The sequence below is a fragment of the Taeniopygia guttata genome, chromosome 7 (genome assembly GCF_048771995.1).
Source record: "Taeniopygia guttata chromosome 7, bTaeGut7.mat, whole genome shotgun sequence".
Classification (NCBI taxonomy): Eukaryota; Metazoa; Chordata; class Aves; order Passeriformes; family Estrildidae; genus Taeniopygia; species Taeniopygia guttata.
This window is the reverse complement of record NC_133032.1, coordinates 3,630,987-3,657,973: the sequence shown is the minus strand read 5'-3', so window position 1 is coordinate 3,657,973 and position 26,987 is coordinate 3,630,987. Positions and strand designations below refer to the sequence as shown.

Below are 26,987 nucleotides of genomic sequence, written 5' to 3'. Positions count from 1 at the left end.
ATTTTAGTTAAGTGTAACATAAAACTGTGAAAGTTTAGCAGGGGAAAAGCCTTCCTCCCACCGACCTGGCCGGCCAATCAGGAGGGAGCCCCGCACCTCCCTCACTTCTGACAACTATTTAGCAACTGAGCTCAGCTAAAGTTTCCAAAAAGTTAGAATAACTTCCTCTCTCCAAGACTTCAATTTTTTTACACAACCTCGGTCCTTGAAATAAGAGCCCTTCAAGCAACCTGGAAAACGTTTGGTCAGCAAAAAAAAAAAAAAAGGAAAAAAAAAGAAAAAAGAGTCCTCCTGTTTTTCCAAAGGATCTGTCTCAGGAATTTAAAGCACATTTAAGACACACACACACTCACATAACATAAGGAGGGGGGGAAAGGCTCTTCCCCTCCCCTTCTTGCAGAAAGCATGGAAGAAAGCTCCAGTTCTCCTGTTTCCCCTGTGGATAGCTTGGGGACCAGTGAAGAGGAGCTGGAAAGGCAGCCAAAGAGATTTGGCAGGAAGAGAAGATACAGTAAGAAGTCCAGCGAAGATGGCAGCCCCAACCCAGGGAAGAGGGGGAAAAAGTCCAGTCCCAGCTCCCAATCTTACGAAGAACTGCAGAGCCAGAGGATCCTGGCCAACGTCAGAGAGAGGCAGAGGACTCAGTCGCTCAACGAAGCTTTTGCTGCCCTGAGGAAAATCATCCCCACGCTGCCCTCTGACAAACTGAGTAAAATCCAGACGCTCAAGCTGGCGGCACGGTACATAGACTTCCTCTACCAGGTGCTACAGAGCGATGAGATGGACAGTAAGATGACGAGCTGCAGTTACGTGGCTCATGAGAGGCTCAGTTATGCCTTCTCCGTGTGGAGGATGGAGGGAGCGTGGTCCATGTCAGCCTCGCACTAGCCACCGCCCTGGCCGGGCCAGCCCAAGGGGTAGGTACCCGTTTTTCTTCTCCTGGATGATGCTCTGGGTCTGTTTCCTTCCCTTTGCCCTTTGTGGAATGCTGGGGATACTGATGGGTTTGGGGTCACCGACCTGGAGGGCAGTGTAGGCACATCCAGTTCCTCCCGCTCCCCCGCGCCAGAGGAAATTCAAATAAATGGAGCTTCCAGGAAGGAAAAAATGAGATATCTCCAAAATTTTGGGGCATGGGGGAGGGAAATAATAATCAGCATGCTTTTGCTCTGTGGGAATGGGGAGTAGGAGGGGGCTGGTGTTGAGAGCTGGATGATGAGGGACAGAGGGGAAACCGTCACCTCGTGAGATTTGCCAGGAAGCGCTGTTTCGGAGAAGGGCTCAGAGAGGAAAAGGTGATGGCCACAACAGCCTGACAAGGGGATCCAAAACAGCTGCTACCCCGCTCCATGGGTGTCTGCACCCCAAAACCCCCATTGCTGAGCTCCGTGGTGGCCACATCCTCTCCCAGCTGGGGGTCTGGGGGTCAGCAGGACCCACGCAGGGCTTGGCGATGGGTTCACCCCAGGTTGTGTTTCTCTTAAAAGAAACAAGCAGCAGATGTCGGCTGCAGTCCCGGGCTGTGCTCTTTCCCCCTCACACAGCAAAAAGCAAACAGACATAGGAGAAACCCTGCTAAATTTTTGGGTTTTTCCAGTTTCCCTTCCCCAAAGTGACGGTAAAGCAGCGGCTGGCATTAGGCGCAGTTTCTTATTTACTCTCCTCATCAAACCCTTCCTTGTCACTTTCCATTAGCAGAAAACTACTTCCCCCTCAGCTGCCTTTGTAATACTCAGGGAGGGAGGAATAAACAGTGAGAAAGGAGGGGGGGGGAAAGCCTTTTAATAACACCCTCATCTCCAGCTAATTAAGCAGAGCGGCTCTGTGTAGTGTTAGCCGGAGTTTGGGTCTGGCCGGGCACTGTCTGGGGCTCTCTACATAAAACAGAGCCCACGAATCCATCTCACCAAGCAAACACTCTGAAGGGACATCTTTCCCCACCACTCTTATGATGTAAAATGAAATAATTTCATCATGTGTAGAGTTGAAGAGGAAATTTCATCCCAGCCCATTGGCCGGGCTTGTTTAAAGAGCCAAATCCATCTTTGTTCGGCCAGCAATGAACAGCCCCTTTGAATAAATAATATACAGAACCAGGGAAAAACTTGATGCAACTGCAGAGTGCCTCAGTTCATAAAGCTAAAAAAGATGAAATCAGGACTTACGAGTAGTGTAAAACAGACTTAAAACCATTTTAGGTGTAAATGTTTCTCTTGCATCCTGAAATGATTTGGAATTTATTTGCACTTTGGTGGAATTAAGCTCTTCTAGTGATTCCCCAAAATATGCAAAAAGTCTCAAAATTGCTTATTCTACCCATTGCACGAGCTGCCTGTTGTTTAGCTTTATTCAAATAAACACTGTTGTTGTGGGGTTTATGGCCATCGCTGGCGTTCTTATATTTTGCACGTCGTGCCCCGATTTCAACTGCAAAAATCCAAAGTTGAGTGGGTTTTTTAAAAGCAAAACCCTCCATTTATAAAACAGAGAGCCTTTTCCCATGCTAATCTAGCTAAAAAACTGCAGCAAACAGATTAAAAAAAAAAAAAAAACCCACACAAAACCCAGGCTTCTTGTCAAAACCAGATGTAAAATGTCCTGAACACATATTTCTTCAGCAGTTTAGATTGGCTGAATAGGAAAGTGCGCGGCTGCAACGATGCATTGATTCTGTTGTTTCCCAAATGATGTGTTGCCATTAGCCAAGGATGGCTGGAAATCTGTTATCTAATACACAATCCTCCTAGCACACGGGTCAAAACCTGTCTTTTTAAAACCATGTTTTATACCCCACATTGATTAAGTTATTACTAACATTGCTCTGATGAGGCAGACTTTATAGGTAGTGCTCAGATTGTCCCTATCCCCCAAAAAAATGTACGGATATAATGGAAAAATCACAATGCAGAACCAAACCCTGGCATATTTTGGTTCGATTTGGAATAAATAGGAATTCAGCTCCTTCACCATAACCCAAACTCCAACCCAGTGCTCTGAGATGGCTCTTGCAGAGGAAGATCCCAAACTTTCCCCCTTTCTCTGTGCCTGTGCTGCGCAGGAACACGCGTGTGGTTGGACTGTTGAAAAGGTTGTTGACAAATGGCCTGGTGCGGTGTGGTGTCAAATTCTGTCGTTTATGGCGACAGAAATTACGGCTGCCAGAAAATAAAAAATAAAACTACAGCGAGGTCCTCAAGAAACCCTTGAAAACAGACAAGTTTAGTTGGGTGGTGGGACTTTTTATGGGTTAGAGGGGAGCAGCCTGTGCTGCCTCAATGGGCAAAAAATCCATAAGAAATTGCTGTGTGGGCTTGGGATCAGCGGCTGACTTTCCTAGGGAGTAAGAACTGCTAACATGGGGTGAGTGCCACTCAGGCTGGGCTGCCATCCTCCCTTTTCCTGAAGTTTTGGGGAGAGAGAAGCAAAGAAGGGCTTTCTCTTTGGAGGGAGGCTCATTCCCCTCTGGCTGCAAGCAACACAAAAATCAGAGGAGCTGTTCGGTTAGAAAATCAGAGCCTTGGGAACTGGGAAAATGCCACCTGGCCCCTGCGAACGTCAGCAGGTCACTGCTGCTTGCTCCCCTGGCCATGAGAGCTTTTCCTGTTCTGCTCCATGGAATTCCAGACAATTGACTCTGGGAGCTGCAGGAGAAACAGGCACAGATTTTGCACCTCTAGGACTGCAGTGGGATGTTTCTACTGAGCCTTCCTTCACCCTAAAATCTCCCCATCCTCACCATCCCCTTACAGTCACTTTTCCCTTTTGCTTTCAAAATGTTCCACAGGCCAACACTTCCAACTGAAAAGAACAAATCAGGGAAAAAAAGCATATTTCCCGAGACTCCTTTTAGTAGGGGAAAAGCCGTCCAGCCGCGATGGCAGGACCAGCAGCACAGCAACACAGCCCAGTAAGAGCAGTCTGCTGCTCCTTCCCACTCACTGGGGATGAGCCCTTTGCCTTTCCTGGGCTGTCACTGCTGCTGGGAGCTGCTTTTCCCACCTTTTCCATGCTGGAGAAGCCACGTTTAGCGCGTGTGTTCAATCCAGAGCCCTCATCCCATCACCCCTTCAGACTTGCAGGGCTGTTTACAGTATAAAACACCAGCATCCTATTTCATTTTCTCCTTAAAGAAGCAAACAGATGTTATCTCTGCTGGCCCTGGGAACAAAACCTAATTCTATAGTGTCTGAGAGCAGCACAGTTAACTGGGGGTGTAGTGACACTGGAACGAAGCCCTTTTTTGTCCCAAAAGCCCCATTTTTTTATACGCATCCTTCAAAAAATGTAAATAAGTTTCCTTGACAGGAAGGATTGTAAAGTTTGGTATTTACATTAATAGCCTTGTAGCGGCAGGGAGAGCTGGGGGCTTCATCTCAGTGCATTTAAAAAGCCCAGCAAAATGCATTTTGGATCCTCTGTTTACGTTCGTGTCTTTCCTTGGGAAAGGATAAATCTGTTACCCAGCAGACACCAAACGCTGCAGTCAGCCAAAAACCGCTCAGGCTCAGGGATCTTTGAAAAAGAGGGTGCAAGGGAAATGCTCCGGAGTAGAGACATGCAAAGAGACAAATCTGCCAGGGGCTAGACACAAATAAATGAATTATCCATCAGAAAAAGTTGGAGACACTCATGGCAGAAGGAAAATGCTGGATTGGGTCCGAAGGAACGCTTAGAAAAGTGGTAGAAACATGTTATTACCTAATCTGCTGGAGGCAGAGCTGCGGTGAAACTCCTATCGGGAGAGATGTGCGTTGAAGGGTCATTAAGGTAACAATCGAGGCAGACATTTCGGCTAAGTAGACCTAATTTGTCTCCAAATTAGTCATCCTCACACCGCTCAGTTCTGCAGGGCAGCCCTAATTTTCAAAGCATCCTCATTAAAACAAAGGGAGAGACTGAAACGCTTCTCCTGAGCAACCTCCCCTCACATTCCTTCCTACAGTGCTTTTTGGGGGCATATTTCCTGCAGTTATAGGTAGCAGTGCTAAATGAGCCCTGGAGATCACAGCGGGCTCTTACAGAGATGGGACAGAACCTGTAACCACTGCTGAGATTACTTTTGGGGACATTTCATGTCACTCTTTCCCCCAGCAATATAATTATTTTTATAGCCGTAGCCCTCAGAATCATTTCCATGTGCTTCAGCACGACTTTGAAATCTCCGAGCCCAAAACCTCCAGAATTTATGTCTTGTTGGAGAGCTACAGGAAGGGTTTGATGAGGCCACGAGCATGAAAAGGGACGGCACCAGAGCCCCGAGACACAGAGCGAGCTGGAAATGCCGTCAGGGAATTGCAGCTGGCTGGGGAAAGCAGGTATTTCGGGGAGCTTTTTCACCCCTCTTCCCAGGTTTTGCAGAAAATTGGGAAGGGAGAAGGAAAAGCAGATTGCTCCTTGAGAGCTGCTGATCCCACCAGACACCTCGGTGGCTGCTCAGAGCTCCTGATTCCTTTTTTCAGGCAAAGTTGGAAGTGACGAAAACCAAGAAACCATCCATCTGGATATTAGCAGACTCATACTAATTCATGATCAGTTCTCAAGAATTAAAACAGTAGAAATATTTGCCAAGGATTAAAAAAAAAAAAAAAAAAAAAAAAAAAGCAAAAGCCAAAAAAACCAAACAAACAACAAAACACCAAAACAACACTTGGCATCCTGGCATTAATTAGATTTGTAGTTGTGGACGATGACCACTCAGCAACAGCAACTAATCACACACAAAGAGCAAATTAACTCAGCCAGCCCATAAATCAAGGCAAGGCGGCCCTTGCCCTCAGACCCATTCCCTTAACCACTTCCACACCAGGCCCAGCGGGTCCCCCCAGCCCTGATGTCCTTGTCCTTCTCCTGCCAGTTGTGCAGCAAAGACGTGGGAATCCGGGCGCTGGGAGCTCTTCGGGATCTGCTTCTCCTCCTCGCCTTAGCCAGGGTTTGAGGGCTAAAATAGAGGATCCTTCTTTGAATTTTATTTGTGATCTGCCACCCAGAGCCCAAGGTCTTCAGTGTTTAGTGGTAAGGAGGGTTTTCACTCGGGAATGGGGGGAAAAAAATCAGTCTTTCTCTGTCACATCAAGAGAAGCAGCATCAGGAATTTGGAGACCGGTTCCTAGCAGGAGGAGGGTGCAAATGAGACAGGGAGGTCTGGTTACCGCTCCCATAAAAATAAGCGATATAAGCGACAACAGCTCCTAAACCCTGCTATGAACAGAAAGCTGAAAGTGGCCATTAGATCCCTGAATTCTCCGGATTTGTTCCCTGACTTCTCCGGGTGGCTCTCCCCATGGCCTGAGCCTTTTGAGTGGAAACGGTTTGTTAATCTAATACTCCAAAATGAGCACAGGAAAGGCAGTATGAATTCTTCATTCCCAAACTAGCGCCCAGAGGGTGTCTGGCACTGCCCAGGGGCTGGGATCCACCCGGATCCAACCTCTCTTTGTTATAATTATGTGATTTGGGATTTTCAAATTTTTTTTTCACCTGTGCTTCGGCAAGGGTGGGATTGAGGTGGATTCACACTCTCCCAGATTACAAAAGTGGTCAGACACCAAAGCAGAAAATAATCCTTGTGCCCTGGATTTTCACCTTTCAACCACAGCTTGGAAAACAGAAAAAGGAGGAGGTGGAGGTGAAAGAACAGACAGATGTCTACAGGTTCAGCTTGATATATATTTACTGGAAAAGGTCCAGTAAGCCTGGCCTAGCTTTAATTGAATTCCTAATAAGATACTTTTGCCTTGTTAGCTGCCACCCCCAAAGAAGCATTTCCTTAAGAGATATTATACCTGCCAAACACATGCTTTAAAATGCATGAATTGGGTTTTGGGTGGGTTTAGCCACCAAAAATCCTCATGCAGTTATTTATCTGATTATGCCCTTGGTTTTAGCTGTTCAGGCTTCCTTTAAAAATCATATGTTTGTGCTTAAATGTAAATAAACCAAATTGCTCTGCTGAAATGGGGGAATCACGGCTGTGCTGAGCCTCCTATTAAAAATAATTAGTTAATCCAGCTTGGAAAATTCAGTAGGGTGGGATGAAGCCAGGGAGAAGCTTTCATAGAAAAAAACAGTATTTGGGGTGGTTGGAATGGGGGGGGGGGGGGGGGGTGGGTCCCTGAGGCATCCACACCCAGAGTCTCCAAAACCAAGCTCCTCAATAAAATTAATCTGCCAAAGACACAAAAATGCACATTTCAGGCTGACCCTTATGGCAAATTTTATGCACGTCATAGCATGATTTCTAGCTCAGAAATGCGAGGAATAAAACAAATAAAATTGTGGATTCAGGAATAAGGTGAACAGGGAGATGCTTCCCAGCAAACATCCTGGCATTGCTAACTGGAGATAAACCACCTTGTTAAGGGAAGGAAGGAGTTTATAGTTTAATCCACCCACACAAAACCCACCTGAGCCCACCAGAAACCCCAGAACCATTACCCATGGATGCTGTCAGGACCACGCTTGCCCTGAAGCATAAAAATCCCACTCTGAATATGGCCAGGACAAAGATGCAATGAAATTTATTAACAACCCATTAATCAAAGGGGTTCGGATGGGGAAAATAGGTTCTCAATTTGTCCCAGCTGAGCATCTGCCTTTTTGTCCTTCTCATATGTATCTCATCCCACCAGGATGCCCAACACCATCTCTAGGCCACAACCCCCCAAAATTCCTTCCACAGGCACTTTTATGCCAGTTCTTGTGAGTTTGAGTCTTTCTTCCCCCAAATACACAGGTGAGCTCACCCACCAGTGGACTCCAGAGCATAGGATAGGTGGCAGGAATTGAGCTTCTGCATGGAAGCAGAACATTTCACCCATGGCAGTGCCTCTGGGGATACCAGGGAATCACCCCCTTGGAAATTTCCCAGTGAGAAACCAGGGCAGAAAACCACATAATAAAAACAGGCCGGATGAGATAACACCAGTTTTTTAAAAAAACGATCTGCGCACAGCATATTAACCTGTCTTTTGCACATTGGATAAGATGACTATTCTGCCTATTTTAATTTATTTTGCGTTAATTTTTTTTTTTGCCTGATGGGCCCAGGAAATTTCAGATAGCACCAAGCCCTTTTTACTGCAGTAATTGCCAGCACGATGCTCCAGGCACGGCCCCACGGTCCTCAAAGCTCCCTTCCGTGGGAGTTTGTGCACAGAACAACCCAACATTTTACAAGGGCTTTTTCATCCCTGACCACGAAAGGGGCTGTTTAAGAGATCCCTGGGATTGCCAGCACTAAATAATCTATTTTATACCAGATGGGTCTGAAATGTTTGCTGTTGGAAAGAAGCGGGAGTGCGGCAGAGAGGCCGTGTTCTTGTCTCCATCGTGATGTGATGAGTTTGCACTTGGGTTTTGGGACTGAGAAGAGGTTCACGCTTTTGAACAGCTTGCACCTCATGAACAGGGGAGATCAGAGATCCTTTTCCAGTGATTCCCTTGGAAACTTTACAATCAAACAACCTAATGATCAATATTTCTCGTAATGCACGCAAAGGAATAGCCCACTACTGCTTTCCCTATTCATGCCAGGGAAGTTGATAGCAGAAAGCATCTCAGAAAGACCCTGTCACACCAAAAACACAATTCCAGGCACCCCCCAGGGCAATGCCATGTGCCCAGAGGGCTGAGGGTATGGAATTGGGAGCTCAAAATACGCTGATTTTCACTGGGACTGAGTTAATCTCAAAGTTTTCCTCCTAAGCTTGTTATTTTGTAAACCAGGCAATACTTTCACTCTCAACGAGTGGAAAAGGTAAATATTTTAAAGTTACTGAGGGAAACAGACATAGCTTTGAAAATTGTAGCTATTCCTCAGCTGTGCATATTCTTGGAATAGTCAGATTTTTCAGGCTAATAATGTCAGAATCAATTAATGGAATTGTATGATTTTTCAGGCTAATCATGTCAGAATCAGAGAGAAAAACTCCTGGTCTTAAGTACAACAGTCTGCAAATCTATTCCCCCTTTTTCATACTGGTTTATTGTTCTCACATACGCATCACTAGCTCATTTTCTACTGCAATTAGTGAGGTTTTCGTGCCCACTGCAATGCCTGAGGTACATGTACAAGTCCCAAGGACAATTCTTAGATCTGCCCACTCACCTCTGCTCCTCCAGAAAATAAACTTCTTGTTTAGAGCACGTTCAGAGCTATTTCCTAATGCCATCATTTCCCAAGCTGTGAAATATATTTTTGTCCCCCAGTGCTGTTTTTCCTTAATCTTTTGCTGAAATGCTACTGCACAGTTTCTCACACAGCTACAGCCACATTTGTGCTGTTTGAAGATCCAAAAGCTCTTTCTGGAGAGGAAATCCGTAGGCTCCCCCCTTGCCTTGAATTACTCATCTACTGCACTGCTTAGACTGTCTTGCAGCTTCTCTGTAGCTCAGGCACATCCTTAAAATTGCATTCAGGGCTAAAATATTCCAAAACCAGGGGGGTTTGGGTCATTTCTGAAAGAGGGAGAGGAGGAGATGAAGGTTTCCTGTACCTGTCACAGGGAGCCCAGGCCAGGAATCAGTACTTAAAGCTTTTCAGGGGTAAAGATGCTGGGATTATTTGGACCTGGGTGTTTGGAGCTGCTCGACTGAGGTGCAAACAGGGACCATGAGGCACTTCCAGCCCTGCAGCCATGGCACAACCAGGGAAGAACTCAGGAGTGTTGTCGGTCCGTGGCGAGCTTGCTTTGACCCCCACTCCCCGCTGGTTCCCTTCTCCCAGGGTTCCACTTGAGCTGGGAATGCCTGAGCCAGGCATGCCAAAGCACCCCCAGTCACAGCTCCAGCCCTGTGCTGGCATTGCTGGGACCCCAGCCCTTAACCCTGGTCATCCCCCCAGCTCCTCGGAGCAGGACGGGAGCCCTGGAATTTGGGTTATCCCTCTCCCTGGCTGCCAACATCCCAGCACCACGGAGGGATGAGGGGACACCAGGCTTTACTCCAGCAGTTCCAGGAGGCATTGGATGGGGCTGGGAGGCAGATGAGGCTGCTCCATTTCCCTTCTCTTAGGAAACTTAAGAATTTTTATAAAAAAGCAAGCGAGGATTTGGCAGCGAGTGGAGGGTGGGGATGCCTGCCAAGGCCTGGACAGCTGTACCTTCTTCACTAGCAAGTTGTGTGATCAGCTAGGGCTGTGCTGAAAGCCAAGAGGAGTTACCAGAGCTGCCACATCACATTTGGCTGATCCTCCCTCTGGGAGACACCTTAAAGAAACAAACCCACCCTAACAGCTCTGCCAGCATCAGCACAGCGAAACCAGGGGCCACCCCACAGGCTCAGGGTGTTGTTCTGCTGTTCCCCCCGCCTTTCCCCAATTTCGGATCCAAGATGAGGGGACAGGGGAGGAGGAGACTTATCCGAGGCTGTTTTTCCATTTTTGCTTGCCTACCAAAGCCCCGCCTGCCCCTCCCGAGCACGGCTGGACCTTCCCGACAGCTTGAAATAACCCAGGAAATTGTGCAAAAGCTGCGGCGGGCCCGTCCCGCCCGGCCGGGGGGACACCCAGCCAAAGGTGGCACTGCACTCCAAATTCCAAAGCCTTGCTCTGCCAGGGTCTCCCAAAGAGCAGGAGGGTCACAGGAGAAGGAAGGAGGGAGGTGTGGAGAGCTTGGAGAGGATTTGAGAAGCACTGATGTGCTTGCAGAGCCCAGGCCGTGGCCGGGGGAGCCTCCCCTCAGCAGACAGGAGGACAAAAGGCTCTCAGATGCCTTCTTGAACAGAAAATTATTCCCCCTTTCCTTCAAGAGGAAAGATCTGTCTCCAGGTGTTACCCCATCCCCTACATCTCCAAGCACTTCCCAGGCTCGAAGATTTAATTTTAAGCTCATCACTGAAACAACCCGCTGGCCTCCAAAGGCTCCCTTCGCACAGCCTGCCACGTGTATTCCCATTCCCCTCACAAAGCTCGTTTTCCTTGCAAACGTCTCCAAAAGCTCCTTCCAAGCACCCGTGCTTGCTCCAAAGCTCCTCTGAGGTACCCCCTCCCCACACGGTGCACAAACACTTCTGGCCACATCTCTCCCCACCCTGGCAGCCCCAGCAGCGGCAGATTCCCGGGCTGGGAGAAGGAAAAGGTGGAAAACCACAGGAGCTGCTGACTCAGCACCTGCTGGCACTAGAGGGCAGGGTAAACTGCATTAAATAAAGAATCAGGTGGGGTTGGGGTTGCATCCAAGGGGAACATCTCCTGTGTGTCTAACAGGGAGCACATGGAATATCTGGGAGCAGCCACGAGCTGTCTCACTGCCCAAGAAAAGGAAGAACCAAATTTTGCACGGGGCAAATCCTACGTCAGTGGTCATGAGGGGAGCAGACTCTCAGGTTAATTTAAGGTCAGAGTGTGGCACCGGAGGTGCTTCCACCTTGCAGTCACAGCGGCCTTTCTGATAGAAAAACTCTTAAAAAAAAAAATCTCATTTCTCTGATGTGCTTTCCTCAGTATGTGATTAAACCTGCCATGTCCTCCTCTATACTAGGAGATTTTAAATTAGCTCCAAACACAAAAAGCACAGGTCTACTCCATTCTTTTATCAAGAGCCACTTCAATAAACAACCCAAATTTTTAAAGATGACTCCAAGAGCAGCGCAGGGCTTTCATGAGGGAAAAACCACATGGAGTTGGCAAGGCAATTTGTGGCCTAAAGATAAGGAACAAAACCTCCCAGGCCAGCCCTAATCCTGCAGTACAAGCATCCTCCAGAGCTGCTGATACCCACAGAAAGCATCTGCCCTTCCCTGAGGGACTGGGTTCCTTAAAATCTGAAGATTGGGGTGCATGAGAAGTAGCTGGACCCCAGAGAGACGCTGTGCCCATGGGGCTCCTGCAGCACCTCAGCACAGGCTGTGACCACAAAAACTGCACAGGAGAGCTGGCAGGACCATCCTGAAGATCCTGGGAGAGGAGAGGGACAAACCCCAAAATCTGAGAGATACCATGGATCCCTTAGAAGAGAGTCGCTAAATGCTGCTGGGCAGGGGAAATGCAGGGGTTTGGTTGTGATTTGGGAGTGAAAATGTCTCAGGCCTGCTTTGGTGCTAAGGAACAAGGGGAGTCTGTAACTCTAGACTGGAAAAAGGGGGTTTGAAGTGTTGGATTATACCCTTTTCTGACTTAGAGATGGGGTAATTGAGAGGCATTTTGAAAACTTTTATTTTTAGTCTCATGAGAAGGGTAAGACTAGTCTTACTCGTAAAGTTATTTTTTGAAACTTGTTTCTAGTTCTATTACTCTCTCAATAATGTTTGTTTTATTCCAAATATTCATTAAATGTACCCCAAAAAATAAAGCCAAACAATAACCCCACATACACATTGAAGCACAGCAAATTGCATAGGTGATGGGTGAGGAGGGAGCCCCTGGCCTACTCCCATCTGCTCTGGTCACCTCAAGCTTGTTTCCCACTGGTTTTGGCAGGCAGCAGAAGTGCCATGGGATGCTGGGGCTCTTTCCAGTTGGTGCCCCTTGTGGGGACACTTCCCACCAGAGCCTCTGGGCCAGCTGAGAGGATGACCCCTCTCTTGTGACCATGCACCATTTATGGAATGGCAGCAGTGCGTTTGTCTCTCCTTGCACCCCCAGCCTACCCTGGGCTCATCTCCACCATGCCATAAAACCACCCTGTAATTTTGGCTGGTGGATGGTGCCTCAGTTTCCCCTCCAAAAAGCAAATATTAACTCTTGCAGTGCCCATCTTGCCCCTCCCCAGCAGGCAGGACCTTGCCAGCACAGGGAAGGATTCACGTGCCACCAGGCTGGATTTACATTCAGCCCTTTATATTCCTTTCACAGCTTCTCATTTCAGAGATCTGAATTGCAGATGTTGCTGTGCCTCAGATTTGGAGAGGGACAAAAACGGAAGGAAAAAGGTTAAGCAGCTCTGTGAGTCACTCCAATACATGACCTACTGTTGATTTAGAAACCTACCTCGGCTGTAAATACAGAATAAGCTTCGCTGAAGTGTTTAACCTCTTGTATTCTGTCCAGAAAAACTAATAAATGAGAGCAAAACATCCCTCCTGAGTCACAGAAGCAACAAAGCTGGAAAACCCTGCCGTGGATACAGCTCTGAGGATAAAGTGACCCAAAACAAGTGACCTAAGGAGGGAGGGGAAAAATAAAAAAGAGGTATTAGTGGGGCAGATAATGAAGAGAGCAGGCTGTGCTGCTCTCTGGGATCTGCTCCAGGCAGCAAAGGCAGGGAATAACTTCCCAAACAAGCAGAGAGAGGCTGTGCCATGAATAAAATAAAATACAGCTCAAACCAATAGCGGGACTCTGGCTCCACAGACACCCACTTAGTGCAGTCAGACTCTCCTTGGAGTTGCACAGGCTCATCACATCCATCACAACCCCAAATCAAAATCATTTGTCTGCAGGTTGCTTTCTGGGGGCTTTTGGGAGGCAGAGGACATCTCAGCCACATAACTGGGGAAGGACTGGGAGAAGAATTGCAAACAGGAGAATTAGCTCTGCTACAGGTCTTACCATGCATCAGTGCCAGGACAGCTCTGGAGAGGGCAAGCTGTGCATGGAAATGTCCTGATTTCAGCTTTGGAAATGTCCTAATTCTAGCTTTGTAAAGCCCTGTGAGTTTTGGAAGGCAGCTGAACCATCCAATCTCCCCCCCCACCCCCAACTTCAAATATCTTGTTGAATCATCTTTTGTCTTCAAAGCAGAGGGTGTAGCAGCGGAAGGAGAGCTTTCCCTGGGATTTGAGGCACTGAGTGGGAGTTGAGAGAAAGGCCAGCATCTGCTGATCTCAGGGTACCACCAGGAGAATTCTGCACCAGGATCCTGAGGAGGTCACTTGGGCTGGAGCCATCCTGAGGCCTCCGGTTTGAGCAGGATCCTGCAAAGTGACTGAGGGGGGCTGGATAGTCCCAACAACCCCACTGATTAAAGGGAAAGCTGATGAGCCAGCAGTTCCAGCGTAAATCAGGCTCGCCTTAAATATTTAGGCATGATTTAAATCGGCAGAGCTGTGGTTCACAAACCACTAGAGGTTTTTGAAGGGATGGAGATGCTTTAAATAAAAATAAAAGTCACCGTTCTGGTCAGCACACAGATGTAAACCTCAGGGCAGGGAAAACTGCCTGAGTAGAGCTGCTGGATAATTCATGCCCAAATACCTCTTGGAGTAATTTTCCTCTAGTTCCTCCCTATTCCAAGGCAATTTCCAGCCCTAATCAGACATGAACTGAGACAGGATTCCAGAGAATGTATTTTGAGCTCTTTTTTTTCTAGTTTAGAACTCAAAGATTATGTGCTCAAGCTTTTCCACATAAAACCCAAAGTCTGGAAATTTACCCTATTAAAAAGACTACATTAACTGATTAATTAAGTTAATAATCTGTTGGGGTTGATGAACACTCTGAAGCCAAAGAGATTTAGAGCCCCTCCAGAGCTGGTAGGTTCTTGAAAGACACCAAGTTTTCTTCATCCTTTTGAGAATTCCAGCCTAAACTCCTCTCTAGCAGCCTTTATAATTTAATTACTCTTTGGATCTCTTGGAAAAACTAATATCCCTAACACACAAGTAAGGATGAAGCAGCATTGTCAAGTTTGGAATACACAGCTCAAGTCCAAGTGAAGGTACAAGTTGGTTCAGAGCTGTCCCCACATGTCCCAGACTGTCCCCATGCCTGGTCTCAGCTCCTTTTCCTTGCAAGGAAAATCCCACAGGCATTCCCTTGCTCAGCCAGCAAGATGACTTGGCTGGATCTCATCAGGGAGCCAGGAAGTGAGTCCCCAGAAACTAAGCCCCTTGTCCCCAGCCCATGCACACAGGAGGATCTTGGCATCCATGGAAAAGCAGAGCAGATCCCCTCAGAGTAGATAGAAATCACCAATTCCTGCAGTCAGGGCCTGGCTTGTGTAACCAGGCACTGGAGGAAAAAACTCAGGTCTTTTCACCCTCAAAGGTCCCTTCCAACCCAAACCAATCCATGATAAATGGAGCCGAGATGGAAATCATTTGGATGGTGCAACACTGGGGAAGTCCAAGAGCCTCATCCCCTGGACTTAAGGCCATCCTAAAAGCAGAGGTGGAACAGGCAAGAGAGGAGATGGGAGCAGAATGAGGATAACTGGAAGGAAAAGCAATGCCAGCAGCTCTCCTGAAGTGTCTGGAGCTGGCACAGTCCTGCCAGACACCTTATTCCAACCCTGCATAGCTTGGGAACAGCATTGAAACGCTTGGAAGGGAAGGAAGAAAGCATTTAATAAGTCTGAAATAATTTTTTTACAAATTCATTAACTATTATTTCAGCTGTGTGACCTCCTGAAGGGACTTTCTAGAGAGCCAGATTATGCAGTCAACTGAAAATATAAATAAGTACGGAGAGGGCAGAGATCACCTTTTTCAGCCAAACCGTGTGGGATGTCAGGTTAGGTTTCCTGTCGGGTGCATCCATGCACTTCCAGGAGGGGAGCATGGCCCAGCACTTGCATTTCTTCTGCCAGCTTCAGGGAAAATCATCTAATTTATTGGTGTTGATTTCAATCACTGCTGATTTTAGGGAGCCTTTAATCTGAATATCTGTGCGTAGATAGATTCACACCCATATTTATTGCTGGGGAAGTGCTGTATTAGAGGTGAAAGGTGCAATGCACATGCAGATGCAGATCTTCCCCAGCCCTGGAAGCGTCCAGGGCCAAGCTGGATGGGCTTGGAGCAGCCTGGCACAGCAGAGTGTCCTCACCCATGGCAGGGGGTAGAAAAAGATGAGGTTTAAGGTCCCTTCCAGCCCAAATCATTCTGTGATTTTGTGGTATGATGAGGCCCATCTGTGCCTGTCTGACAATGGCAACCAGAAATTTCAAAAGAAAACCAAAGCATTTTTAACAGGTAAAAAGCACACAGAGGAGTGAAAAGTTCTTAAATGAAGTCACCCCAGACATCCTCCACACCCAGATATTTAACTGAATCTGGGATCACAGATGATCTGTGTGTTGCGTGCAGAAGCATGAACACATTTCTCTAGACAGAGAGAGATCCAAGCTTCCCTATTCTCTCCCTGCATTTAATATGATTTCCTAATAAGCCTCTAAATCCTCATTTCAGCCACCAAATGTAACACCCAGCCTCCCTCCCTCCCTCCACAAATATCACACGCTGGTTTAACCTGGAGAATTCAAAACCTGAACATCTTGTACTGCAAATATAAACAGTGTGTAAAACTCAGTTGTATAGAGCAGAAAAGCTGTTCAGCATCAACCAGAGGTTCCCTTCACCCCTGGAAACATCCAAGGCCAGCTTGGATGGGGCTTGGAAAAACCTAGTCTAGAGGGAGGTGTCGGATCAGACAACCTGTAAAGGTCCTTCCCAGTCCAAACCATTTTGAGATTCCCTAGGCTGCAAACCTGAGCAGAGGAGCCCATCAGCAACTTCTGAGCAAGACCCTGGCTCCCAGCAGCACCAGCTGGGCTCAGCTGGGCTCAGCTCTGCTCGCCGTGGGGCTCAGAGAGGAGCAGCACTCCCAAGCTCCAGCACAGAGCCTTTGTTGGGAGCAGATGCTGCGGGGAGCTCCTCCTGCTCCCCCCAGAGTGGGGATTGCATCAGTGCCACAGGTTATTATCCCAGCGGGAACCTCGCAGGGGTCACTCGCCGAGGCTCAAACAAGTCCAGCTTTTGCAGCTGGCAAACCTAAACAAGGCCAGCCAGCTGCTGCTGAGCTGAGTCAGCCGCACTCACTCGTCCACTTAACCCGTTCGTTTAATCACCCAAACCCCCAAAACCTGACAACTGCAGACGGGAGAACACACATCTGCCCTTTTGCAGCATGACAGGCTGGAAAAGACCGTAGAAACCGATTTTCCAGGGCTTTTTTTCCCTAGGCTGCTGAGTGCGTGTTGCACACAACTCATGTTCCTAGGAGTCCCTGGCTGGGCTGCTCTGAGTCAGCAGAGCATGTGCTAAATCCCACCCAGCCAGCGGGGCAAGCAGCACGCAGTGAAATATTAAACATGTGATTTTGTCCTCTGCTAAACGCAGACCAGCCGATTTGTTTGCTCCTCGAGCAGAGAGGTTCCATCTCTGCATGCTTCTTCCTCTGAAAATGTGAACTTGCTGGAGCGAGGCTGTTTGTTCCCCTTTGAAAAACAGCAGCAAGGGAGCAATGACTTTGTTTTACCTCTCGTGAAGCCATAAAACCCAAAAGTGCGATGAAAAGGTGACACGGGAGCTCTGAAGGGGATAATTTACTGATAGGAAAGGAAAACAGAGCAGCGGCACAGACAGCAAGCAGAATAAAAGGAGATATTAGAACTCATTAGTCAGTCATTGCTTCAGGAATTAAATCTCTCAAGGTGTTCATTTATGGGAGGGGAGGCTTTTGGAGCGGAGCAGAGGGTTGGGAAGCTCCTGGCACTATCCAGACTGGAAATTGAAGAGGTTGTGAGTAAGATCTGGCTCCCTGTCCCTCTCGCTGTGGTTTGCCTGCCTGGCACGACCTGCAGAGCAGTTTCAGGGAAGCCCATAAAGCAGCTGGCTAGCCCCACTCCAGGCTCAAGGCAGTGATGCTGCTCCTGGGAGTCTTGGAAAAATGATTCATGGACGCTCAGAGCCTAGACAGGGACCAGGGGGATGCTCTGACCACGGGAGGAGGATGGCAGCATCCAAACCCACAGAAATAAAGATAATATATCCCCACCCTGACCAGCCCAGAGGGAGATTCACAGCCACTCTGCTGTTGCCTGCATCAAGACCAATTCCCAGCCCTGCACAAGAGACCCCAAGGAGTTGGGCACCCCCAGGAAGCCCTTGGGAAGAGGCTGGCAAGGAACGGAGAAGGAAGAGAAAAGAGAGGGGTAGAGATTATTATAAACACCAGGGCAGATAGCCCTTAAAGGGCTGGGACTGAAATCCAGAGGGCTTGGTTTAAGAAGCCAAGGTTTAAGGGTTTTAAATCTGTTTTAAATTGGATATTCTGTGATTCTAAGCATGAGCAAGGCCATCTGCATGGAACGCAGCAGCTGTAAAGTTTAGGAAAACAACTATACTGTGTGGTACTTGCATTAAAGGCTGGAAGAAATGTGGGACTGAGGAGAGATGTGGGACTCAGGGTGGCTTTTGCCAGGCTTGTGTGGTGCTGATGTAGCTGCCAGGCCAAGGAAAAGGGAGAGAAAGAGCCCCGGGGCAGGAGGAGATAAGGCAGCAGAGCGAGCCGGGCCTATCACATCGATTCAAATTCCAAGTCACTGTCACCATTCCCAGGGTGCCAAAACTGCCAGTTCCAATGACTCACCCCAGCCCCACAAAATCCAGAGTGGCTCACTCCATACCAAGGACTCCTTCCCCCGGCAGGATTGTTTGCCATATAAAATATAACTCCCTCTTCACGAGGGCAGCACCCTCTAACCCCAGGTATTTTAAAGAGTTGAGCAATTCTTGCCATAAAAAAAAGATCAGAGGGCCTTTATTGACTGCAGCAGGTTTAAGCCGGTTTATTCCAAGTGAGAATTTGGCCCCCTGACTTCAAGGAAGACATGCTGATTAATCCCAGATGGAGACCTGGCCCGGCACAATCCCTTCCCAAAGTCCTGGGACTGAATCACCTCCATTTCTCAGAGCCCGGGTGGTTATTGAGGAACAAGGAACAGCACCTGCCATGTGGAAACATTGAGGATGGGGCCAGGGAATTGTGATTGAGGAATTCAGGGACCTTCAGGGTGTGCCTTATAGTGGAGGGAAGATGCCAGAGTAGCATCCTTTCTCCTGCAGACATCAGGGAATGTCACCTGGGATGGGAGTCCAAAACCTGGGCATTGAGCACAGTGGGCAAGGAGATGGGGAATCTTCCTAGCTTCTTCCCGGTGAGGGCTTCTTGTGGTGCTCTGTAAGGATCCATAAGAGTAAAAACAGGATTAAATCCATCCATGCTTCAGGGAAGCTGCCCCAGCTTTTCTTTGGCAGTTTTGAGAACCAAACACAGCTTCATTCCTTCTCTAAATGCCAAGAAAAAGGATCTTTTTTCAGCAATCATCTCCAAGGGTAACTCAGGACAGGCAGGATTTTGCTTCCCAGAGTTGTAGGCACAAGTGCCATATTTTTTGCAGGAAAAGATAAAATACTTTACACGTGTGCCCACGGAGAGATGGCAAAACTGTGGATAAACACCAGAATACACGAATCCTAAGGTGGGCGTTGATGAGTTTTTGCATCTTAAATGCAGAGAGGGTGGTACCTCCCCCACTAGGGGCAATTTTTAATACCTCTGTCACTCATGCAGGGGTATTAAAAATTCACAGCTATGGGATGCCAGTGTCTCTCCCCAAATTTCCTCTGAGGGTCTTTGCCCCAAATTTGCATTGTGCAGGCCAAGGACACACTGAGGACTTCGTGCGTGGATGAGACTCCTGAGAAGAGGGAAATGCCTGGGCTCGCAGCTCCCCTGCTCCAGCCCAGCCCTCCAAGCTGTGTTTGTGAGGGCCAGCATCTGGAGCGGAGTGGGAGCCGAGGATTGATGGGCAGCAGCACACGTACAGCTGTGCACATCTGGCCCGCAGGTGTCTCAGCTGCTATTTGTCAGGGACATGAAAAAGCACCCCGAGTTCCCAGGCCGGTAGTACCTGTCCTGTGGATTGTTCCCAGAAGTCCCCAGAATTCCATGGATTTTATGTCTTTGCTTTTTAGTGGGTGGCCTCACATTTTTTGTTTGTTTTTCCATTATTATTTTATTTCAAATAAGGAGTTTAAACCCTAGATGCTTTTAAAACAGGGGGGTTTTGTTGTTATTAACTCCACTGGCATTAATCCACACAGCTGAGTCAGTCAAAATGGATGGTTGTCATCCTTCCCCTGATTTACTCATAGGAGTAGAGGTTACTACAGAGCCTTTGTGCTGCACTGATGACAAAAACTGAGGCTGTTCCTCCTTATGCTCAGCCACAGGTACAGTCAGACTTGCTGCCAAAATATTTAATGTATGCAAGGATAGGCAAAGTGGGGAAATGGGTAGGAAAAGTCTCATCTGTGGGGTAGGAAAATCCCAGAGCATCCCACAGGGATGCTGCTGCTGCTGCTGCTGCTGGGGTTTGGGAACTGCAGCTGCACACAGGAAAACTGTGAGAGCAGAGGAGCTGCTGGCTGAGCAGGCCAGACCGACAGAGCTCCCTTGGAAAAAGAAGAAAGCCACAGATGTATATGTTTATTTTTAGAGAAGGTGTCTTTCCTAGAATTTGTATTATTTTGGCAGGAGTGCTGAGGGGGAGGAGGAAAGGTTTCCCTTTGGCCAATAATATCTGCTCTCCTAAAACAGAGTGGAGGCAGGAGGGTGTTCTCACAGCCCAGTTCATATCTCAGTTGTGGTTATCCCTGCAGGGGCAGAGGGGGACCAACAGCCATGCCCCAGTGACTGCCAGCTTTGCCCTAAATTAAATTAAATTAAATTTTCCCTCAGACTGTGAGCTGTGTCTGTGCAGGGTGTGATCTGTCATTGTGAGCATCTCAGCAGAAGCGGATGGGCCACCTTTGACAACTCCACCCTCCTTCCCTGATTTCCAGCCATTCCCACTGCTTTGGCCCTCTCTTGGGCGTGCATTTCAGGCAGTGCCTGCCCAGAATTGCCGGTGCTCTGGCATCTGGAACCCACCTGGATCCGAGAGGGCTGTAGGATGTGGGACCCAGGAGGCAGAGGAGGTTGGGATGTGGCTGCTCTCTCCCTTGGTGTGAGACTCAGAGCTGCTTTCTAGGGACACATCTGTGTCTGTGCAAGCTCTCCTCCCCAGCCCTGGGTATTTCCCTGGAGCTGCACTAGGAGAACATCTCATTCCCTGCCTTTTCCCCGCTTTGTTCCACACTTTTCTCCTGTGGCTTGTGTGGGGGAGAGGATTTGAGCCAAAGAAAGTGATGATGAGCTCCGCTAGCCAGAAGGGCTGGTGGGAGCCACCTCCTGCCCCCCTCTGCCCCCATCCATGGCTCAGGAGATGCCGCTGGTGGCCCTCAGTGCTTGTTGCCCTGAGCCACCCACGAGGCAGCCGGGCAGACGTGCAGCTCCTGGCAGCTCCTGGCTGTCCCAAACTCAGGAACACCGGGGCAGCTCCATTGCTTTTCCCTGCTCCGACTGCTCATTAGTGGCTTCCGCCCCTCGGCAATTCCGAGCTGCCATTCCAGTGATGTGCTGCCAAGGTTTTAAAAAGGGGGCTCCCACAAACCTGCCTCCTCCTCCTCCAGCTGCCACCAGCCCTGCTTGGCCTGTGGAGGAGTGCAGGACTGGGGGAAATGTGCTTTTTCTGTTTAAAGCTTTTTTAAATGTTGGTTTAAAGCTGTTTTTATATTTGTTTTAACTTTCTGGTGAGGGAGGGACGCAGCACCTTGGGGCCAACATTCCTGGCTGCCCAAATTTTGCTGCAGGGAGGCAGAACCCAACAGAGGACATCAGAGCATCCCAGCAGTAAAATGCTGCACTTGCCAGCATTCCCTTCTGCTCCCTGTGGTGAGCACAGGCCCACAGGACTGATTTTAGCTGGGCTATGATCTGAAATGTTGAAGAATTGGCTCCTTCTAGGTGCTTTGGGCCCCAAAGGACAAGTTTTTCCATGTGAAGTTGTTGAGTCCACAGGTAGAAGCCACTGGATTCCTCTTCTTGGTGAACATCCCTCTCTTCTTCTTGAGGGGTTCTTTCCATTCAAGGCCAGGTTGGACTGGGCTTTGAGCAACCGTGGATAGTGGAAACTGTCACTACCCATGGCAGGGGGTGAAATGAGATGGGCTTTAAGGTCCCTTCCAACCCAAACCATTCTGGGATTCTATGGACACCAACAACCCTTTCTGCAGCTGTGTGAGGGGAAAAATATTTAAAGCAAAATTATGGAGTAATTTCTGGCAATATGTGAGAGGAGCACTTACAACTGGAGCTTTCTGTCCAGTCCTGAACTTCATGGCCGTGTCCCATCCTGCTCCAATGGCTGGGAGCAGACCCAGGCAGGACGGGCCAGGGCTCTCCCCTTGGCTTCTTCTTGTGGCATCATTAGGCCTCTTTAGGATCCTCTGCTCTCCCCGGACAGCAAGGTGTCAGCAAACCATGCAGTGGATGCACAAGTGGGTCTGGAGAGCGAGAAACAGCCTCAGGGGGGAAAGAAAAGGCTCCAATCTCCATTTCCTCATGCCACACACCCATCAAACTGCTCCTGATAACAAACTGGGGAGCTGCAGGATGTTTCACCTCCAACCAGCCGTGAGCAGATAAATCCCCCAAGCTCTCCAAAGGCTGGGGTGAGTCAGAGAAAGGCTTCTCCCTGACTGAGGAAGGGTCCGAGGGGGGCTCTGGGGTTCAGGAATGAGCCTCTGCCAGGGATGTGTTTTGAAACAGTTTCCCAGCTATAAGATGCACATAATTGTGGCTTTCCCTTCATCTGGGAGACTTCAAGAGTGGATGGTTGATAAGAGTAGAGCGGCAGAGGCAGCACAGCCCGAGCCAGGGGATCTGGTTTCAGTCTGTCCCTACCCGAAGCATTCGATCTGATTTTGGCCCTCTCTCCACCCCCTCGAAGGAGCACAATTATCTGAATTCCTTTCTCTGAGCTTCCTCCCCTCTGAAGCCTTGCAGCCTGGCCCTGCTGCTTTTTCTAGGGCTCCATCATTTCCTGGTTCATGGAAATCAAGGGATTTCTGCTGGGTTTATCCTTTCCTGGTAACACCCCAAAAACCAAGGGATTTCTTCTGGATTTAGCCTTTTGTGGTGGGAAGCATCCCAAAAAAATCAAAGGAATTCTGCTGTTTTAAGGTGCTTTTTTTTTTTTTTCCACCATCCAAATCGAGAAATGATTTTACATTTAAACAAGGACAGGCTTAAATTGAAACAGGTTTATATTTAAATTAAATAAGCTTAAATTTAAATGAATTTGAGCACTTTAAATTTAAGCAAAGCCAGATTAGATGGGGCTCTGAGCAACCTGGTCTGATGGAAGGTGTCCCTGTCCATGGAATGACATGAGCTTTAAGGTCCCTTCCAGCCCAAACCACCCTGTGAAGTGGCTACCATTGATTCTGGCTCCAGGGACAGCTGAGAACTCTGTGAAATAATTTGGGAAGATCCCTTCAGCAGTGATCCTCCCAGTCATGGGGATGCCATCAGCAATTTTGGAGCCTAGCTGTTTCCCACTCTCCCCATACCTTGAAGCAGCTGGGACAATTTTTTATTTGCCCACAAGACAAAAACAATGGCAACAAAGGAATCACCATCGGGCATGGAAATTTTTGAGCTCAAGCAGCTAAAATTTTGGGAGGTTTTTGAGCAGATCACACAACATGGAATGCTGGGAGGTCATGTGTCCAAACCTGACCATGGATCTTTTGATTGATCTGTGCCACAGGGCTTTTTAGAGGAGTTATTCCAGGTAGGAATGATGTCTCCTGAGCTCAGGAATGGGATTTTAGTGATTTCCTAAAGCAGGAGCATTGTCTTTTTTGCTGTAACCCAGCATTGCTTGAAGCTACTGGTGGGGCTATTCCAGAATAATGTTTTACACTAAAAAGAGGAGAGTTTCAGTGAGGAACAAAATTCCTCACTCTGAGTGTGGTGACGCCCTGGGACAGTGTGGCCAGAAGAGCTGCCCCTGGATCCCTGGAAGTGTTTAAGGATAGGGTTTGGAGCAACCTGGGATAGGGGAAGGCGTCCCTGATCATGGCAAGGATGGAACAAGATGAGCTTTACAATCCCTCCCAACCCAAACCATTCTGGGATTCCATGAATGCCATGTTTTCTTCACCTTGATGTGTTTGCTCTATCTCATCTTGTTTGGGCCTTACCTCTGAGAAGAAGCAATTCCACATGGGATTTCTCCTTCCCCATTCACCCTAAAATGTGCCTGGGATGTAGGGCAAGAAAACAAAAAGCTCCTGGGGGCAGAGCCTTTTTTCCACACCTTCTACTTTAAAAGAACTTGGAAAAGCTACCTTAAAAAAACAAAAAACAAAAAACAACAAAAAAAAAAAAACCCACAAAACAGCAAAACCCACCAAAACCAAAAAACCCCAAACAAATTCCAACAGTTTTCCTGCATTTCACATTTCATTTGCACTCTCGGCCGTGTCACGGAAATTATTTCAATCCTTTTGTAACTAAAGCCACTCCAATCCTATATGGGCAAAGACCTGGGGGACCTGTTGCAAAATTTCCTGCAACCAGGGCCGTGCTCTTGCTGCCACCTTCCATCAGGCCAGCAGCTCTCTGCTCCAGTGACATCCACGCTGGGCTGGGAAATGCCCCTGGTGGAGCTGGGAAATGCTTCAAAAACAGGGAAAAATGGATCAGACAGTGGAAGCTGCGCTGTGGCAACACATCACAGCTGGGTTCTGTGTTAGGGTAAGAGAAACGCTTGGAAATCCCTGAGAAATCCCAGGTGAAAACAGTTCCCATCCCTGGAAGTGTGCAAGGCCAGCTTGGATGGCTCACAGCTGTTTCTGGGGCATTTTCCCTCTGCCTCAGCCCTTCCTTCCACCTGCAATGACTGAGCTGCAGCAAGCAGGACCAGGCTGTGACATGAGGATCACAAGCTAGATTCAGAGTCTGGCTTCAGAGCCTAATTTCAGAGTGGAATTTGAGAGTCTGATTTCAGAGTGTGATTTCAGAGCACAGTTTGGGTCAAAAGGCACCTGAAAAAAGCCAGTCCAATTCCATGGAACTAGCATGAGATGGAAGGAGCCACCCTAGAATTCTGGAAAATCTAGGATCTGCAGGGCAGGACATCACCATCTCCTCACCGTAACAGGGAGGAAAATCAGCCCCTTAGCACCAAACTGCTGGAATTCCCAATTCTCCAGCTGGGGTTGGAAACCACAAAGAACCAAGGGGAAGGAGAGGCCTCAGGGCAGCAGCAGCAGCCAGAGCAGGGGGTCTCAGCCAGAGTTAAAGACATCAGCTCTGCCCTGGGAGCAGCTTTGTGCTGAGCTCTCTGCTCTTGGGCGGGATTTTAAAAATCCCTGGAACTAGACCAGCTTTTTATCTGGTTTTACCTCATTTTCATGTCAGCCATATTCAGAGAAGAGCAGGGCACAGCAAAACATCGTGTGACCATCCTCCACCCCTTTCTTTTGCTAGCTGGGAAAAAATAATAAATAAAAAAATAAAATCAGCAAATTGCTCCATGGTATCTTTCTTCTCCCTGGATTTTACTTTCCTTTCCTGGAGCCTTCCCTGAACTGGGGAAGGGGTCAACCTGTCATCTGTCAGACATGGGCAACCCCAAACCACCAGGAGAGGTGGAGCTCTCCTAAGTGGTCCTGGGCAGCCTGACAAGTCCCCCAGCTGGTCTGCAGAATGCGGTTGTAATTAGATAATTAATAACTTGGAGAGGGAAAGGAAAGGAAATCAGCTAAATGGAAGCTTTCCTCAGTAGGAGGAAATAATTATATCTGCTTTTTGATATCTGAGCTGAGGTGGCTTTGCTGAAGGCAGGAGCAGCACCTTGCCTGCAAAGGCATCCCTGCCCTGAGCAGGATGGGGGATCCCACGGGCACTGCTGGGTCATGGAGCTTGTCCCACAGAATTTACCCTGCTCCTGGAAGTGTTCCATGCCAGGTTGGAGCAATCTGGCATACTGGAAGTTGTCTCTTCCCATGGCAGGGGGGAGGAATGAGATGAGCTTTAATATTCTTTCCAACCCAAACAATTCTGAAATTCTGTGATGTTTTGATAAATACATTGTTCTTGCCTATGGATTTACCATGTTTCCTTCCAGTGCAAACCAGGCTGTGACATTACCAGGCTCTGAATTTAGGCTGTCTATCCAAAAGCCTAAGGAATTGTGCTTCCACTTGCTCCTGGCACACTGGATCTTGCCCAGTGCCTGGATTAATTCCATGCTGCTGAAACCAGGGGCATGATTCAACACCTAGTGATGAACCACAGCCTGGATTTGTAGGGAAAAAGCCCTTCCCACACAACCTATCTTAGAAAGATGTCCTGTATTTGGTGTATTTATTTTTCTTCTCTTTTCTTTTTTTTTTCCCTTTTCTCCAGATTGTCCAGTGTCTGTGACTGAAGTGGAATTGGGATTTATCCAAGTTTGTAGCTTCTGAAACCTTAAAAACCTCAAGAAAACTGGTCCAAAAGACCCCTCTTGACCTCCCTCGCTCTGAACTCTTGCAGAGCATTTTAGACTGAGTAGCAAAACAGCACCGAAGAGAAGGGGCTGAGACTTTGCAACATCTCTCCCCAGAACGACTGACCAAAGAGAGGAGAAGCAACATTCCTGGTTGTTCATTGTTGTTGGGATTTTGTGTCTGTCTGTCTGTGCATTTGGTGTTTTATTGCTAATATTTTTTTCTGGAAACAATCTTAATTCAGGAATGCATTTATGAGGCATCTTTGGGTTTGAGTTTTACTTCCCCTTAACTGTATTATTCTTTTTTTTTTTTTTTTTTGTAATTCCAAACCTGATTTCTTGTACAGTCATGGAAAAACTGGACCAAGGCTCTCAGCAAAAATAGGAAAAGAAGGAAAAAAGCCCACTATGCCCCCAGCTCCCTGCATGATTTATTTCAAGTACAGCCTGGATTACAGACTGCCCTCCACACTCTGCCACCTCTCCCTTATTGCTCCATGATTTGCTACCGCTCATCCCCCTCCCCCTTTTTTTATTTTTTAAATTTTTTTTTAATTTTCATTTTCTGTTCCAGTGTATATGTTGCTTATTTGTTTTATTTATTGAGATATTTTTAACGAGCTAAGAGACTGCAATGTCGCTGTGTATACTGCTTCTCTTGCCAGTAAAAATAAAGATGTCATGCAGCTACCGAGGGTTTGAGATTTATGTTCTTGACTCCACATCCCCCAGCAGAGGCTGAGACTCTTCCTTGTGCCCCACAATGTTTTGACACTCAGAAATTTGGCTTAAAATCCTTTCCCAACAAGTGGGGTGATGGGGTGCAGAGAGTGTGAGCATCACTTGTCCAGGCTGATGTCTGCAGGATTATTTGGCTTGGAATGGACCTTAAAACCCAACACCTTCCGCTAGACTGGGATCTGGAAACATGGGGCAAAA

General features: G+C 47.9%; 1 protein-coding gene across 1 annotated transcript; it reads left to right on the top strand.

Annotated features, from left to right (window-relative positions):
• Positions 1-117: 117 nt before the first annotated feature.
• TWIST2 (twist family bHLH transcription factor 2) lies at positions 118-26,739 on the top strand. The gene is made up of 2 exons (XM_002190747.7): positions 118-917; positions 25,964-26,739. Exon 1 carries the CDS (start codon positions 406-408, stop codon positions 886-888), a length of 483 nt encoding a protein of 160 aa, XP_002190783.1. The 5' UTR covers positions 118-405; the 3' UTR covers positions 889-917; positions 25,964-26,739.
• The last annotated feature ends 248 nt before the right edge of the window (positions 26,740-26,987 follow it).